Consider the following 16,499-nt stretch of genomic DNA (forward strand, 5'->3'; position numbering starts at 1 on the left):
TTCGGCAAAAAGCGTACAAAAACAACAACAAAAGCAGCAGTGATAAAGTAATAACAATACGAAAATTAAAAGCGAAGCAAGCGAGTGCAAAGTCTGACGACGAGTGAACGTGCGCTGCGGAGAGCCAAATCGCTGCAATGCGCATCTAACATTTTGCGATGCCCAATTTGCTTGCTGCCGTGCTGCAACAAGACTAATGCGGCGACACAAATCGTCAGGCGCCCCAAAGAGAGCGAGTTGAAGGTAAGCGCTCGCCGGTGATGCGGCAGCATTCACTTTAAAAGTCAGCGACGCCGCAAAACCGAACGACAGATTGGTTCAACACGTTGAGGCGGCAACAACTTGAAGTTAACGGAAAGCGCAGCAGCAGCAACAAAGCAATAGTACAAACGTGCGGTTTACAGTGTGCGGTTTTTGTGAGAAAGTAGCGAAAGAAGTGCAAAATAAAAAGGTTTAAAAATATCAAAAAGTGTTGCCATTACAAAGTGCCGAAGTAGCGAAAAGACCAGCAAAAACATATGAAATTATTTTTGTTTTTTGTTTTGTGGAAAGAAAGTTGAGTGAAACAAACAACACAAGAGCGCAGCTGCGGAAGCAACGAAAAACGAACGCTAAAACAAACGCACTTCCAGTGTGAAACAAAAAAATAACTCCACAAGCAGCAATAAAGCGTTAATTCACAACAACAATAAGCAATCGGTGTATTACAAATACTGTCTTTCGTTGTTGTAGCGATTTTGGTTGGCGATTTCGGTCGACATTTAATCCATACGAACGGCCGCGAGTAAAAGTGATTTTGTTACTGAACGCAACGCACGTCGTCGTCGCCGTGGCGTAGTACTTTTCATTTCGGTATTCGACTTATTTAATTTTCAACTTGACACGCAACGTCACATAACTGTAAACTGCAAAGCGAACGCATTTGCGCGGATCAGACCAACTCGCTGGTAAATAGTTCACCATCTTTGGACAAAATATTCAGCACCGGCTGCTGATCGCGGACAATTATTTGCCACATAAAGTTGCAGCAGCAAGTAACATATCATCAAAATGAAGGTGAGTTGGTGCGCATGTGTGTGTTTGTTTGAATTACTGGATGTAATGGCATGTGCCTTCGCGGCATGCAAGCAGAAAATTTCAAATTCAATAAAGACATGTCGTCAAAAATGAGTGACCAAATCCACTGAGCGAGCATTTGGATAGCGTTTAATTGCAAAAACAAGCGATTTGCAAAACAAATAAATAATTTTATAAAAAGTTTTGTTTATTAAAAATACACTAAGTGCAGAGAAAGCGTTCCAAGCCTGCTAGTTTCTATTTAAGACAATATCTCGCTGTAAAAACTGCCTTTGCCATGTTTTTCAAAAGCTTTATTGATTATTGAACTTGGCTGTTATGCTTCGCTGTAAGCAAAAAATCAATAAAACAAAGCCATAATGACGTTTTCGATGGCTTAAAGTGAAAAGCGCTGCTGTTTTTGCAGAGCTCAGTCTTGGCAAAGAGGAGTGTTGGGAGTTAATAACTTTGCAAAGTACATAAGAAATTATACACTATGTCTTACATGTTAAGTATGGATCCACAGAAAAACTTGTTTAAGTTCAATTTTTATTAGTTGTCAGTATATACAAAAATCGCCAAATAAAAAATTATTAAATTTATGTTTTTTAAACAAATAGTTCGGACTTAATGAAAAACATTTGACAATGATATTTGTAAAGTTTTGCCATCTTGAAAGTTTAAAATCTCCTACACTTAATCTATTGCCAATCAAAGTTTTAAGTGCCTTCGTAGATTTTGAATTTAATACATAATTGTTCCCAGAAAATTTTAACAGATGAAGGGCGTATTCAATCAACACTGTATAGCTGCACAAGATGTAATCCTAAAGCTCTCAACAACAGTTAGTTGTTATTTGCCTACTTACTGGCATAATCGACAGGATATAGCAAATAATGTAGACAAAATTTCGAATTAAGAGGGTATATACAGTTAGAAAGCGGAGAAAAACGAATTTTTCAGAATTTTTTCTTAAAATTTTTTAAATTAATTTATTCAAAGACTTTTTCACGTATTATGACATAATATAAGTAAAAATATTTATTTGGAAAGGAACTACAGCTAAACTCTGAGAGCTCCTCTCGAAAAAGACGGTTTGCGGTGACCAGTATATCTCTGAACTGAATCCGCTGAAATTAAAAAAACCGATCTCGGTAAAGTAATGTCAAATCTAGTAATTAATTGGTGAATAAGCGAAATAAATCTTTTGACAAAATGGCGGTTTCTAAAAAAATCGATTTTTGACCAAGATTTCGGACTTAAATTGTTTACAAAAAAAATATTTATTAAAAAATATACATATATATATATACAAATATTACTCGCTGAACAATATATTTAAGTAGCTTTTGTTAAAAATTGAGACCAATCGATTTAGCTGTTTTCAAGTGAGAAAAACGCGTTTAAAGTTTGGAATGGACTTCCAAGCATTCTGAAACGTCTTTTCTTTGTGTAACTTTGAAAACATTCACCGGAACGAAATGAAATTTCCTGTGTGTATTCTGAAATGATTTTTCATTAAGAAAATAGAATTCAAAAAAATGGAGTTTTTGAAAATTCGAACTGTATAGAACCTAAGTTTTCTATTTTTTTCAAATTTGAATTCAAAATTATTCATAGTACTTTTTCCAAAATCTGAACATTTACTTGCCATGTTCAAAAATATTAGTTAGAGTACTTATTATCAATCTGAAGCTATAACATTTGGCAATCTTTTTGACAATTTATGGATTCCATCCCAAAAAACTGCGCCGGCTGAAAGCTTAAGAATAAAACAATACAGGTTTTGCTTCACTGTTCTTATGTGAACTGCATTCGAGTGAAGGCGTTCTGAATCCACCAGAAGAAGTGGTCGCCAAAAAGGACAAAGTTTGCGCTATAAGGCGGGTGAGGCAAAACATCTCTGCTGCTGTTTTCTAAATAGTTTTTAACTGTTAAAGCCTTGTGTAAAGTTGCAAATTTCGGGCGCTCGCTCGCTTCAAATTGATGACTAGTTGTCGGTAGCGTGCCCCAGTATGGGTATACAGCCGGTTTTATGAGCGCAGAATACAGCACACAGCTTTAATCACACCAAACACATAACATTTTCTTGGCGTCATGGATATTTGGTTTTGCCGTTGATTTAGCTGATTGGCCAGGTTTTATATACTATGGTATTATGGGTCATGGATTCGTATTTCATCGCCAGATATGCCTGACCTTTCATCTCTTCAACTGATGAAAATATTAAAAAAGTGAAATATATGATGCCATTTAAAATCGTCACCAAGAACAAAAGAAAACAATGTTTTTTGTTCATTTCAAAAATAATTTATTTTGGTCCAAGGGGATTTGTTTCAGCTAATATTTAAAAATTAGATCGCGTAAATGGGCACCTTTAGCTTTGACAGCTAAATGCACTCTTTTTTCGACATTTTCCATGACTTTGGCCAATGTTTCGGATGATATGGCGGCTGTTTCACGTCGAATGTTGGCTTTCAGTTGAGCTAAGGTCTTTGGCTTATTAGCGTATACCTTGGATTTCAAATAACCCCACAAATAAAAGTCTGGTGGCGTCAAATCTGGTAATCTCGGTGGCCAGTCAACATCACCATTTTTCGTTTTCAGCCATTTCGATGGCCGATTTGCCAAAATTAAGGCGTCGCGGATAATCAGCTGGGTTTAGTTTTTGTGCCATTTGAATTTTATATGGAAACATCTTCAAATCTTTATGAATTATGCGTCGGAGAGTGGTGCGAGAGATGTCTAATTCCTGAGAGCGGCGATAACTCGATGTCGATGGAGTCTCCTCAATACTGGCTCGTACAGCTTCGATATTTTCATCAGAACGTCTTGTGCGTTGTCTGGATGCATGACTGGCATTACTGAGATTACCGGTGTTCACAAATTTTGCGTATAAAGACTTAATTGTGTTCTTAACTGGAGCACTTTTCACTTTATTTTTTTTGCGAAACGCACGTTGAGTTAACACAATTGAAAAGTTATTTTGAATATAAAGCTCAACAATTTCAGCGCGTTCTTTTGGAGTGTACTGTTCCATGGTATAAATTGCCTTCGAATGACGCTTCTAACGCGGTATGACATTAGCCGATTTGTCAGCGCTGTTAAAAGTTACAGCGTTGCCAGATGGGTCAACTTTAAATGGCCTACCCTGTATATGGTGCTTGAAAATCGTCAAGCAAGTGCTACAAAGATTTCAAGACAGCTCGGCATCCCTGAACAGTCCGTTCGAACGAATTTGATGGATATTTTGGGTATTAAACGCGTCCTTGCTCGTATTGTCTCGATAAAGCTGAATTTTTCAAAAAGAGTACCGCATACAGGTCACTTTGGACATTATTTATCGTGCGAGTTCCGACCTCACATTCATGGAAAGCTTTATACCTGCCGATGAGACATGGGTTTATGAGTTTGATATGAAAAGAAGTCAACAATCATCAGAATGGAGGGGAAAAAAGAAGGCGAAACCAAAAAAAAACACGACAAAGCTGCTCAAATCAAGGTGATGCTCATTGTGTATTTTGATATTCGTTGCTTGGTTCACGAATTTGCTCCTGGGGACAGACGGTCAATAAGGAGTTCTATTTGGTCGAGTTGTGTGATAACATCCGTCGAAAAAGGCCAGAATTGTGGAAGAACAATTCATGGTTTTAACACTATGATAATGTACCATTGCAACGAGCCACTATTCTGATCGAATTTAAAGCCAAAAACACAATGAATACCATCGTATGATTCTTGCTCCCAAAAGTTCGCTGTGAGAGCTGAGAGCCATTCCAAAAAGTGCTAACGAAAAGTGTTTCGAGGACGGAAAAATCGTTGTACTTTTTAAATCAAACCGAAATTAATTGTTTTATAAGATACATACTAGTATACACCGTTACTTTTCCAAAATTCTATAACAAGCAATATCACAATAAAAAAAAGCATTGTAGCTTTACTACACTTTCGATTTAGAGATTTCTCAGAAATTACAGTTCGCCTTTCGGTTCCTACTGGGTAGGCGACAAGTTTGCAGCAGCGCATCAACTATGGCGTAACCGCAATAAAGCAATTTTTTCAATTTGCTTGTACATATAAATGCAATGGCTATTACTAAGTGGACAAAAGATAACGACGCTAATGAAAACAAACGCTGGAAAATAAAGAAAGCAAATAAACAAAGCGAAAATTGCACAAAGCTTATGCGCCTGCGTGCGCTATTCAAGTGCAACGCGCAGCGGTAACAAGTTCAAGTGCATGCCGCATGCATTCTGTTTACTTTTCCATGCAATTCGCTATTATTTTTTTAATTTCTTTCGCCTTTTCTGCATTGTGCCTGCAAGTTTCCACTGCAATTTTATGGCGCGACCGTTTGTAAACACAGCTCACTTCATTCCTCAGCGCCTTTCTTTCTATCGTTTTATGATCTTCATTAACGAAAGTGAAAGAGTAATGTGCAAATAGTAGCTTGCTTATAAGTAGCACGCTCGGTCGTCTACTGCCCACGAAAACTAGTTACAGCGCTTTTTTGGTGTGCCTGTCCAAACTCATCACAATTTTGCTTTTGTTTGTTTATCTCTTCCGTTTTGTTAACCCATCCACTTACATATACACATACATACAAACATATTTTTGAATTTTACTATTTATTTTTATTGTCTCAGCCGTCTTTTTATATTTCTGAAGCGCTCGTTTGTATTTGAAAGTTGTTTGTTGTTGCGGTGGTGTCGTGTTTTTATGTGTTGTGTTGTTGCTTGTCCGCGTTTCTGCTGTTATTATATAATTTTCTGCATAGCAATAACATTACAAGTATATACCACAGCTATCCGTCGCCGCTGGCTGGAATCGGTGGTCTGTTGAAGACATATAATGAAATCGGCGATTATCTTTTTAATCGAATTCGTTATGTTGTAATATTTCGGATGGAAGTTATTGACACACTTGCATATCGACAACTTTATTATTATTATTTTATTATTATAAAATTGATTTTTAACAACCGAGTGTGCTCTTCTTTACTAGCGTAGACACCGCTTGGGCGATTATAGCCGAGTTACCAACAATGCGCTGGACGTTTTTTCTTTTCGCTATTTGGCGCTAATTGGAGTTACCAAGTTGAGTGAGGTTTTTTTCTACCTTTTACTCCCGAACGGTCTTCCTCTGTTCCTACAGGCAGGTACGAATACTCTCAGAGCTGGAGTGTTTCAATCCATGAATCCAGCGTGGCCGCTGTCTCTTGATTCGCTAAACTATGTATGTCAATTTCGACGCGTGTATATCTCGTAGAGCTCATAGTTCCATCGACTGCAGTATTCACCCTTACTAATGAACGAATGACCATAAATCTTCTGCAAAACCTATTTCTGAAAAACTTCCAACTCTGACTCATCAAATAGGCTTATTATGCATATCATCGCAATCCTTACGAAGCTTTTGGAGTTACTTAATAACGGGTGATTTTTTGAGGTTAGGATTTTCATGCATTAGTATTTGACAGATCACGTGGGATCTCAGACATGGTGTCAAAGAGAAAGATGCTCAGTATGCTTTGACATTTCATCATGAATAGACTTACTAACGAGCAACGCTTGCAAATCATTGAATTTTATTACCAAAATCAGTGTTCGGTTCGAAATGTGTTTCGCGCGCGTGTTTTGTTCAGCGATGAGGCTCATTTCTGGTTGAATGGCTACGTAAATAAGCAAAATTGCCGCATTTGGGGTGAAGAGCAACCAGAAGCCGTTCAAGAACTGCCCATGCATCCCGAAAAATGCACTGTTTTGGTGTGTGGTTTGTACGCTGGTGGAATCATTGGACCGTATTTTTTCAAAGATGCTGTTGGACGCAACGTTACGGTGAATGGCGATCGCTATCGTTCGATGCTAACAAACTTTTTGTTGCCAAAAATGGAAGAACTGAACTTGGTTGACATGTGGTTTCAACAAGATGGCGCTACATGCCACACAGCTCGCGATTCTATGGCCATTTTGAGGGAAAACTTCGGACAACAAATTCATCTCAAGAAATGGACCCGTAAGTTGGCCACCAAGATCATGCGATTTAACGCCTTTAGACTATTTTTTGTGGGGCTACGTCAAGTCTAAAGTCTACAGAAATAAGCCAGCAACTATTCCAGCTTTGGAAGACAACATTTCCGAAGAAATTCGGGCTATTCCGGCCGAAATGCTCGAAAAAGTTGCCCAAAATTGGACTTTCCGAATGGACCACCTAAGACGCAGCCGCGGTCAACATTTAAATGAAATTATCTTCAAAAAGTAAATGTCATGAACCAATCTAACGTTTCAAATAAAGAACCGATGAGATTTTGCAAATTTTATGCGTTTTTTTTTTTAAAAAAGTTATCAAGCTCTTAAAAAATCACCCTTTATAAGTTTACACAGTCCTAATAGTTTTGCGGGGATACCAAATTTAGACCAAGCGACAGTTCCTTTTCGTGCTGTCGTAGGCGGATTTAAAATGGAGGAAGAGTTGGTGGGAGTCAAGCACCAGTATTTTTCAAGAGAATGGTGAATATTTGGTTAATTGCAGATTTTCCATATCAAAAGCTATGTTGATAAGGCCGAACTAGTTTCTTGACGCTAAACTCCTTCACGAACCTCGATAGTACCTTGTATGCAACATTGAGGAGTCTTATCCCACAGATTATCCGATGGTAATTGACGGAACTTATGGGTTCCCCCTTTTTGTGGATTGAGCAGAGCAAAGTTGTGTACCAATGGTCGGGAATACCTTCATCCAATAATATCTTGCAAATAAACTGATGCATAACACCTCGTCAGTTCTTCGCCGCTGTATTTGTGTAGCTCGGCTTGTAAGTCATTGACCTTCGCCGCTTTATTATTCCTGGGCAAATAACTGTCATAGTCGGGCAATCTAAGACTTCACTGCCGTTTAGCAGGCTGGATAAGGACTCTCTTCATAAATTTAGTATTTTCTGAGCATCAGCCGCTAGATCAACTCTCTGTGTCCTGAAAGATGATTCTGCGGTCTTGAAACTTTCCGTTAGTCGCCGCATCTTTTCATAGAAATTTCTCAAGCTTTTCATACTCATGAATTTCGGTTTATTTCTTTTTTTTTGCATACATATATGTACGTCTCGCTTCCCCCTTCAACTCCCGTAGCTATCCCACCCCTCACGTGTTGTGATGGATTGCATTGCTGCGAGGTAGGCACTTTGTTCCACAGTTACCTTCTAAAGAGTTCCTTATGACTGCTCGCAAATAACCGTTTGTTTGGCGGTTGAAATTGCGGCTTCTCGACGTCGAATTTTCTTAGTGTCTGTTAACGGGCGTACTTTGCATTACAGAGGTATCTTTGCGGCTATAAGCTAGTGGTCCAAGTCGATGTAAGTTCCTCGGAGCGTACGCTCATCAAGAACTGTAGTTAAATGTCGTCCATATATCACAACATGTCCAATCAAGTTTTAAGCATTTCGATCTGGAGACAGCCAAGTAGCTTTTCGAGTTTTCTTGTGCTGGAATCTGGTACTACAGACAACCATATTTCTGGTTTCTGCGAAGTCGATCAGCCTCAACCCTTCCAGACGCTTTGTCTGGAGTCTGAATTTATTAACTTTTGTGCCAAAGATACCTTCAGTTTTTTCATATCGCCCTTTTCTTCCAAACCACTGCAATGCTAGAAAAAATGGGATTGCATATTGTGGCTATGTTCATCCACCGGGGTGAATGGTAGGACTTGACGGCACCTTCCTAATTAAAGAGTATTTTTTTTAATTAGAAGTGGTGTATACGTAATGGTTTATTCGCTAAGTGTCTAGAATGAACTTTTTATGTTATATTGCTTAGGGGCCGAGACTTGGTCGTAGCGACACCTCTGGTGAACAGATGTCAGAAGCATGACTACGCCTCATTACTTTTGGCACACTTTGAAGATGTGCAACAAATGGCAACTCAATTAGTCGAAAATTCCTCTTACCTTCTCTTTGACTCTATAAACCCAACATAAAGTTTTTCATTACTTTAGTTGAATAATCGCTATAATAATCGGACAGTGAAAGAAGATTCCGTAAAATTTGCTGAAAAACTAATTTGATTGCTTCTGGATCAAAACTTGCTCAAAATCCCTAAATTAATAACATTTCTTTGAATATTTTATTTTCAAAAACAATAAAAGCAATTAATCAAATTTAATGAATTTAAAGCAGAAAATTAATTTGTATAAAATTATTGTTACACTTCTTATTAAAAAAAAGAAGGAAGACGATTGTCATTCAGTTTTTGTAAAGATCCACTAACCAACATCATCGTCAGAAACCAAAGTCGTTAAAATTGTTGCAAGGTCACTTGGTTGTCATTAAAATCTGACTATATGCGAGACTATCACTTTTCAAACCATGACATAATTAGAAACATGTCATTAAATATACATTATCATATTCGATGCATTTCGATAACAACTCAACTAGAGCTTTTTGAATAATACATCGTCTCATTTAAGGCAGACAACATCAGCTCGCTCATTCACGCCCTTCAGCGCCGTGTAAATGGCAAAAGTGCTTATTGATTATTTAAATATTTCAGGTATTAACAAGAAAACACACAAAGCGAATGCGAAAACTAAATTATAATACCTGCCTCTAGCTACATATGTAGGTATGACATATGTATCTCCACATTTGTCTGTTAGGAGCGAACGACTCACGCACGAATACACAGTACGGTATTTGCGTTCGCGCTGTCTGTTTGTCATAACACTTTCACTTATTTATTTCGGGTGTGTTGGATGACGATGTTGCAATATTTTCGTATTTTATTAACACACAACAACAAAGAGCAGGAACGCGAATACCTTCTCAAAACAAGCGGTGACCGCAACCCAAAACTGCCGTTACTGCGCTCACCTGTTGGCGTAGGCCCTTCTTTTTATTGGTTAACAAACGGTTACTTCGCCGGTGCGGAGCGACATTTGACACACTTGCACAGCGAATCCCGCATTTCCGTAAAAATTTTATGTGCGCATACATGCCGTGGCATTTTTTTCAATTTTGCTTGGCTTTATGTGGGTACTTACTAATTTATGGTTTCTGTTTCTCATTAGTATTTTTTATGTTTTGAAGCTTTTTATGTTTCATAGAAATAAATGGACTTTATATATGTGTGAGTATATGAGTTGTTAGTCGTCTCTATAAAGTGTACAATAGCGTGTGCCGACATCCAAAACTACTGAGAACATAGGACCAAAACCGTAATTTTAGTTTCGGTCAGTTGGATTAGGATAAGCCTTTTTAGCAATTCCTTACGCGATACTTATATACAAGAGTTGCTCCACAGTTTGTCTGACAACATCTATCATGAAAAAAATGAGTTTGCTTAACATTTTATGAGTCCAATGGAATCACGGCTCTGGAATAGGGGAGCATGTTCCAGAAGTGTTTTGGAGAAATATACTTAATTATATCAAACATGGCCAAATTTGCCAAATTTGGCTCTCTGTGACTCCTTTCTTATTCCAAGTTGAAAAATCCTCTTCAATGAACGCGTCATGAGTTCATTAATTCAATAAGTAAGCATCACCAGACAAACTCTGACCAGCCTTGTCAAATTTGCTCTTGTACTACATACAAGGTATGTTCCAAAGTAAACAGGACTTAAAAAAAAATAACAGAACAAATGGTTTTTTCGGCAAAATCAATTTATTTTATTCAAAATAGTCTCCTTCTGCTTCAATACAGCTTTTTGTAAGATCTACAAGCATGTCGAACGAGTGTTTTAGCTCGTTGGCCGGTGTGGCCGCCAGTGTGCCGGTGCAAGCTTTTGAATGGCCTCTACGTTTGCATAACGCTTTCATTTCAGGGGCAAATGCATTTTTCCGAAAAGGAAGAAGTCGCACGGTGCCATATCAGGTGAATACGGCGAGTGGTTAATGGTTAAAATGTGATTTTTGACCTTTTTGACCTCTTTAATTTTTGGTCGTCAGTCAATTTCTGCGGAACAAAGCGTGCACACACCTTTCGTAAGCCCAAATGTTCGGTTAAAATGCGATAAATCGATATTCTGGAGATGTTTCATGTCATTTTCTGAATTTCAATGATGATTTCAGCGGATTTTTTATAAATTCACGCACAGGTTCGATGGAATTTCCGGTGATCACGGATTTTGATTGGCCCACATTGATCGTCATTTATGTCCTCACGACCACTTTAAAAACGTTGAAACCACTCGTGCACTCTGCTACGGGATAGGCAATCATCACCATAAACTTGTTCCATCAATTGAAACGTTTCGGTAAAAGTGTTACCTATTTTAAAACAAAATTTAATGCTGGCTCTTTGTTCCATTCTCATTTTCACACCGATAATATAAACATACTGACACTTAAAACGCAATAACTGCACTTCCAATCTATGAAAATTCATGAAATTCTCACTGGGCAATCGATAAAGATAACAAATTCTAACGCACCAGTCATCATATAGATGGCGCGATCAGGGGGCGCTAGATCCAAAAAGTCTGGTTTACTTTGGAACGCACCTTGTATATCTAATCTGACAAATCTAACATTAGAGCATAAACCTTATACTAGTTTTCTTAAAAATTAAATTATTGTCAATTAAAATAAATCAGAGTAAATTACAAAATATTTTGAATCAGCGACGTCCGGTAACGTTGGGCCGGCTGTCATGGGAAATGTGCAAATGTTAGGTGACTTAATATGCCTTAACTCCAAGCAGCCTTGTTACTGCTTTATATGAACATAATATATTTAATTTGTTGAATTTTAACTTGTTGATTTTTAACTTCAATACTACTAACTAATAATTCATTTACACATTAATTCTCACAGTTAATAAATGGAACTATTATAAATAAATAAAACATTATACATTTTCAATGTATCTTGCAACAACTGTGTCGGTCTCAGTACCATACCAAACCTAGTAGGTTATACTTCTTTCAGTTGTCTAGAAAGTTGAGCAGATTTCTTTCTCAGAAAATTTGTATTGACCACCAGATATATCACCAGATAAAACGACAGACGATCGTGAGTATTTTTCTCGAGAGGTAAAAAGAGTGGCGTTAGAGGAAAACACGAAAAATCCATGATATCTTCTAGTTCATAAATAGCCAACATACTATATACTGGTAGCCCCGGGTTAATATTTTTATTCACATCGACCGGGTGATAATGAAGAGGAACGTAAATGTTAATGTTTAGTTTATTTAAGACTTCAAGTGCGTAAATATCAAACTTACATATGTATGCTATGGCCCATTGAGTAAACGCTGCACACACTGGTCAGTGGTATTGAGTTATAATCTGGAATGGCGAACTCAGTTATTTGAAAAAAAAAAATTCAATTGTTTTTGATTTTGTAATAAGGAAGTAAGAGGCAAGGAAACAAAATTAAATTAAAGAAATAGGAAGCAAGTAAGGAAGAGCTAAGTTCGGGTATAACCGAACATTTCATACTATTGCAATTTGCAAAAATTACAGCCAGGGAAATACCTTCGGGTTCATTAGGCTTGTTAGTTAAATGGGATCCAGGGCGAGTTTTCACCGATTTTGTTCAAGTTATAAGAAAAACACGTTTTCTCAATTGTATTAGGATATTTCACATGTTGGTCGAAATATGCGGTTCACCGAGAATTTTAAAAATCTGTAAATTAGGTAAATGGGGCTAGGTAAAGTTATAACCCGAATCGACCAATTTGTAAAACACAGACATACTATTATCAGGAAAGGATTCTCTCTGAATTTCAATTATACATATATCTTACACTTTTAACAATATTTTCGGTAAAAAGCCAACTATAAGTAATTTCGAGCAAATTTTATCCTTCAGTTTCAAATGGAACTAAAAATTGAGTTATATGAGAAGTAGGCGTGGCTATATTCCGATTTCGCCACTGTTATATATAATTCTGGCCTAATAATGAACATAGGAATATTTATCAACGAAAATGTTTTTTTTTTCGTTGGATTTGGCTCGTCTTGGAAGACCCACATGGTCTATTGCTGTTTTGTTTCGGGCTCATACGCATAGATCCATGATTCGTCACCTGTGACGATGTTATAAACGTCTTTTGAAGCACCGCGATCGTATGTTTTCAGCATTTCTTTATACCAATCCACACGAGCCTTTTGTTTGAGCGATTGTCAAATTGTGCGGGACCCAACGAGAACAAACCTTTTTTACGGCCAAGTGTTCATGCAATATCGAATATATGCTGGTGGGAGAAATGTATAGGCATGCCTCTATCTGAAGGTATGTTACATGACGGTCTTGCATTATCAGTTCACGTACGGCATCGATGTTTTCTAGCACAACGGCTATTTTTGGACGACCTTCACGGAATTCGTCTTTGAGCGAGCGTCGGCCACGATTGAATTCGTTGTACCAGTTTTTCACAGTGCTATAGGATGGTGCTTCATAGCCATACAAAGATTTTAGTTCATCGATGCACTCTTGTCGTGATAATCCACGTCGAAAGTTGTGAAAAATGATCGCACGAAAATGTTCACGAGTTAATTCCATTTTTTGGCCGAGATGAATTTTTTAATTCCCTGTAAATAAAACAATTCACGATTAAATGACAAAACGTTCTGAGTGATGTTATGCTAAAAAATGTCAAACTTTCCAATGGAAATGTCAGATTGCACCTGGCAACACTTAGCGTTGCCTAGTCCAGAAATATGTATAGCAACCTATGTAAGATCAATGTCAACAACCAAATTTGGGTGAAATCGATTGGTAATTTTTGAGGATTATCTCTTTCAAATATTGTCCGCGGCTACGTCCATCCGTTGAGTCCAATTTTCGATAACTTATTCAAGCATTTGGGCTGGTAGCTGGCGAATGTTGCACGTATGGTTTGTTCCAAGGCCTGATTCGAAGCGAGATTGTTCGCATAGACTTTGGTCTTTATATATCCCCACAGGAAAAAGTCTAATGGTGCGATATTACACGATATTAATGGCTAATTAACTAGCGCAAAACGTGAAATTATCTGCTTACCGAATTTCAATAAATCCATTGATTGATTCGATATGTTAGAAGTGGCGCCGGTTTGTTTGGTTTGGTTTCAATAAGACTTAATGCTGCGGAGATCACAAGCTTCAATTTCAAGCATCAAATAGTCGGTTATAGTGGCGCGATAACGTCATTGATGGTTAGGTTCTCGCCATTGACGGTTAGGTTCTCACCGTCTTGTTTTTTGAAGAAATATGGACCGATGATTCCACCGGCCTACAAACCACACCAAATCGTTATTTTTTCCGGATGAAATGACAGCTCTTGAATTTTTACAAGTTGCTTTTCATCCGAAATGCTTCAATTTTTCTGGTTTATATATGTATAATATACGAGAAATGCATAAGTAGCTAGAAAATTTAGTTTGCTGCGGGTTTACTTAGGAGCTCCGCAAATTTGGATCGTAATTCGAGCGTGGTATTGGTGTCAAGCTGACGAGTATATAAATATAATGCAATAATACAACGATCAGATAAAAATAATATGTAAGAAAGTACTCAGCTGTAACCACCAATTTTGAAGAGTCGTTATGACATTCCATTACATGCACGTTTATGGAGGCACTAAAGCTATATACAAGTAGATATGCATATTAATTGCTACGATGCATTTTAATAATTATCATTTCTAATATCGTTTTTATTATAGTTATTGCTTCTTTTTTAATGCGCAAGTATTTTCAACGTTGGAAACACCAGTGCGGTAATGCCACAAAGTGGCATCATCTAAACTCACGAAAGCGGTGGAATGCTTGTAAATGAAGTCGTTGACAATTTTAAAATGCCTGAGTGCTTTAAATTTGTACATATGTATGTGCCACATGCTTGGCGCACTTAGGCTACAATTATGCAATGTCTGGTACATAGTCACAAAGCAAAAGCTGCGAGAAGCTACGTAAGATATGTTGCGCATGCGCGGCGCAATTTTGAAAAAAAAAATTTGAAAGGAGCACAAAAAACTAAAAAAATAAAAGGTGATAACTTCGGTTGCACCGAACTTGTAATACCCCTCACATACACAAAATATGCCTTATAGTGACTTAACCTTAACAGTTTTTACGAGGATTACCGAGTTGACTTAGAGAATAATTCATGTTGAGTTTCTTGAAGATATCTCCTCAAATGAAAAATATTTCCTTACCAGCATTTTATTCCGATCCTTCAGTTTCTATGCAGCTATAAGCTATAGTGATCCGATCTGAACAGTGCCTTTAGATATTGGAGTATTGTCTTAGGCAATAAGCCGTGCAAAATTTCTTGAAGATGTCTCCTCAATTAAAAAAGTTTCCCATACAAGCACTTCCGATCCATAAGGTTGTAAGGCAGCTCTATGCTGCAGTAGTTCCATATCGGCCATTCCGACTAATGATTAGTTTTTTGGAAAAAGAGAGACTGCTACATAACTTCAGATCGATATCTCAAAAACCGAGAGACCAGCTCGCATATAATATATATAATGTATATAAAGAGACGGACATCTAAATTGATTCCGTACGTCTAGTGTTTCCTACGTTTCCTTGTGGAAACATCGCGGCAACTTTCATATACACTGTTCAGGGTTTAAAAATAGTTGACATTAAAGTATTGTTTACTTAAGTATGCACAACCCTCGTACAGAGAGCAACTACATACATATATCTAATACAATATATAAAATTTCCATGTCACAATGTTAGTTACCGTAATCCTCCGAAATGGCTTTACCGATTTTTACCAAATTTTATATGAGTATTCAGTAGGTCTGAGGGGTCGGCTACTATCTATTTTCCAAATTGGACAATTCAAAAAATTCACTTTTTTCCAACACAATTTTTTTTTTATACCCTGAACAGGGTATATTAAGTTTGTCACGAAGTTTGTAACACCCAGAAGGAAGCGTCGGAGACCCTATAAAGTATATATGTATATAAATGATCAGTATGTCGAGCTGAGTCGATTTAGCCATGTCCGTCTGTCTGTCCGTCTGTCTGTATATATACGAACTAGTCCCTCAGTTTTTAAGATATCGTTTTGAAATTTTGCAAACGTCATTTTCTCTTTAAGAAGCTGCTCATTAGTCGGAATCGCCGATAACGTACAATGGTAGCATATAACTGCCATACAAACTGAACGATCGGAATCAAGTTCTCGTATGGACAACTTTGACATTTGACAAGATATATTCACGAAATTTGGTATAGATTATTTTGTTTTTGTTTTTCAATATTTTGATTTGTAAATTATTTGAATCGTTCAACTTCGTCGTTTGCTTTTTTATTAGAGCCATTCAAAATAAAAATTATTGAAAATTATTCAGTGAAAACTTTATGTGTGTTTCACGTTTAGTGATCAATTACAGATTGAAATTAGCTGCGAAGCCACGAAGAGATCGCGCTAATGTCGGTCGGCGTTCTTTTTGCCATCAACGTATAGCAGGCCAAGACACATGAACGAGTACTCCCAGGATGCGA

General features: G+C 37.4%; 1 protein-coding gene across 2 annotated transcripts in view; it reads left to right on the plus strand.

Annotated features, from left to right (window-relative positions):
• Positions 1-298: 298 nt before the first annotated feature.
• The window catches only part of LOC109579176 (loricrin), a 34,920-nt gene continuing 18,719 nt past the window's right edge, over positions 299-16,499 (plus strand). Inside the window, exon 1 of one of the 2 annotated variants that reach the window (XM_049448419.1) lies at positions 299-1,056. In XM_049448419.1, coding sequence (XP_049304376.1) covers positions 1,051-1,056 — 6 coding nt within the window. In that variant the 5' untranslated portion in view covers positions 299-1,050. The remainder of the gene's footprint in view (positions 1,057-16,499) is intronic. The other variant, XM_049448420.1, reaches the window with a different exon arrangement.

The sequence above is a fragment of the Bactrocera dorsalis genome, chromosome 2 (assembly GCF_023373825.1).
Source record: "Bactrocera dorsalis isolate Fly_Bdor chromosome 2, ASM2337382v1, whole genome shotgun sequence".
In the NCBI taxonomy this organism is placed as follows: domain Eukaryota; kingdom Metazoa; phylum Arthropoda; class Insecta; order Diptera; family Tephritidae; genus Bactrocera; species Bactrocera dorsalis.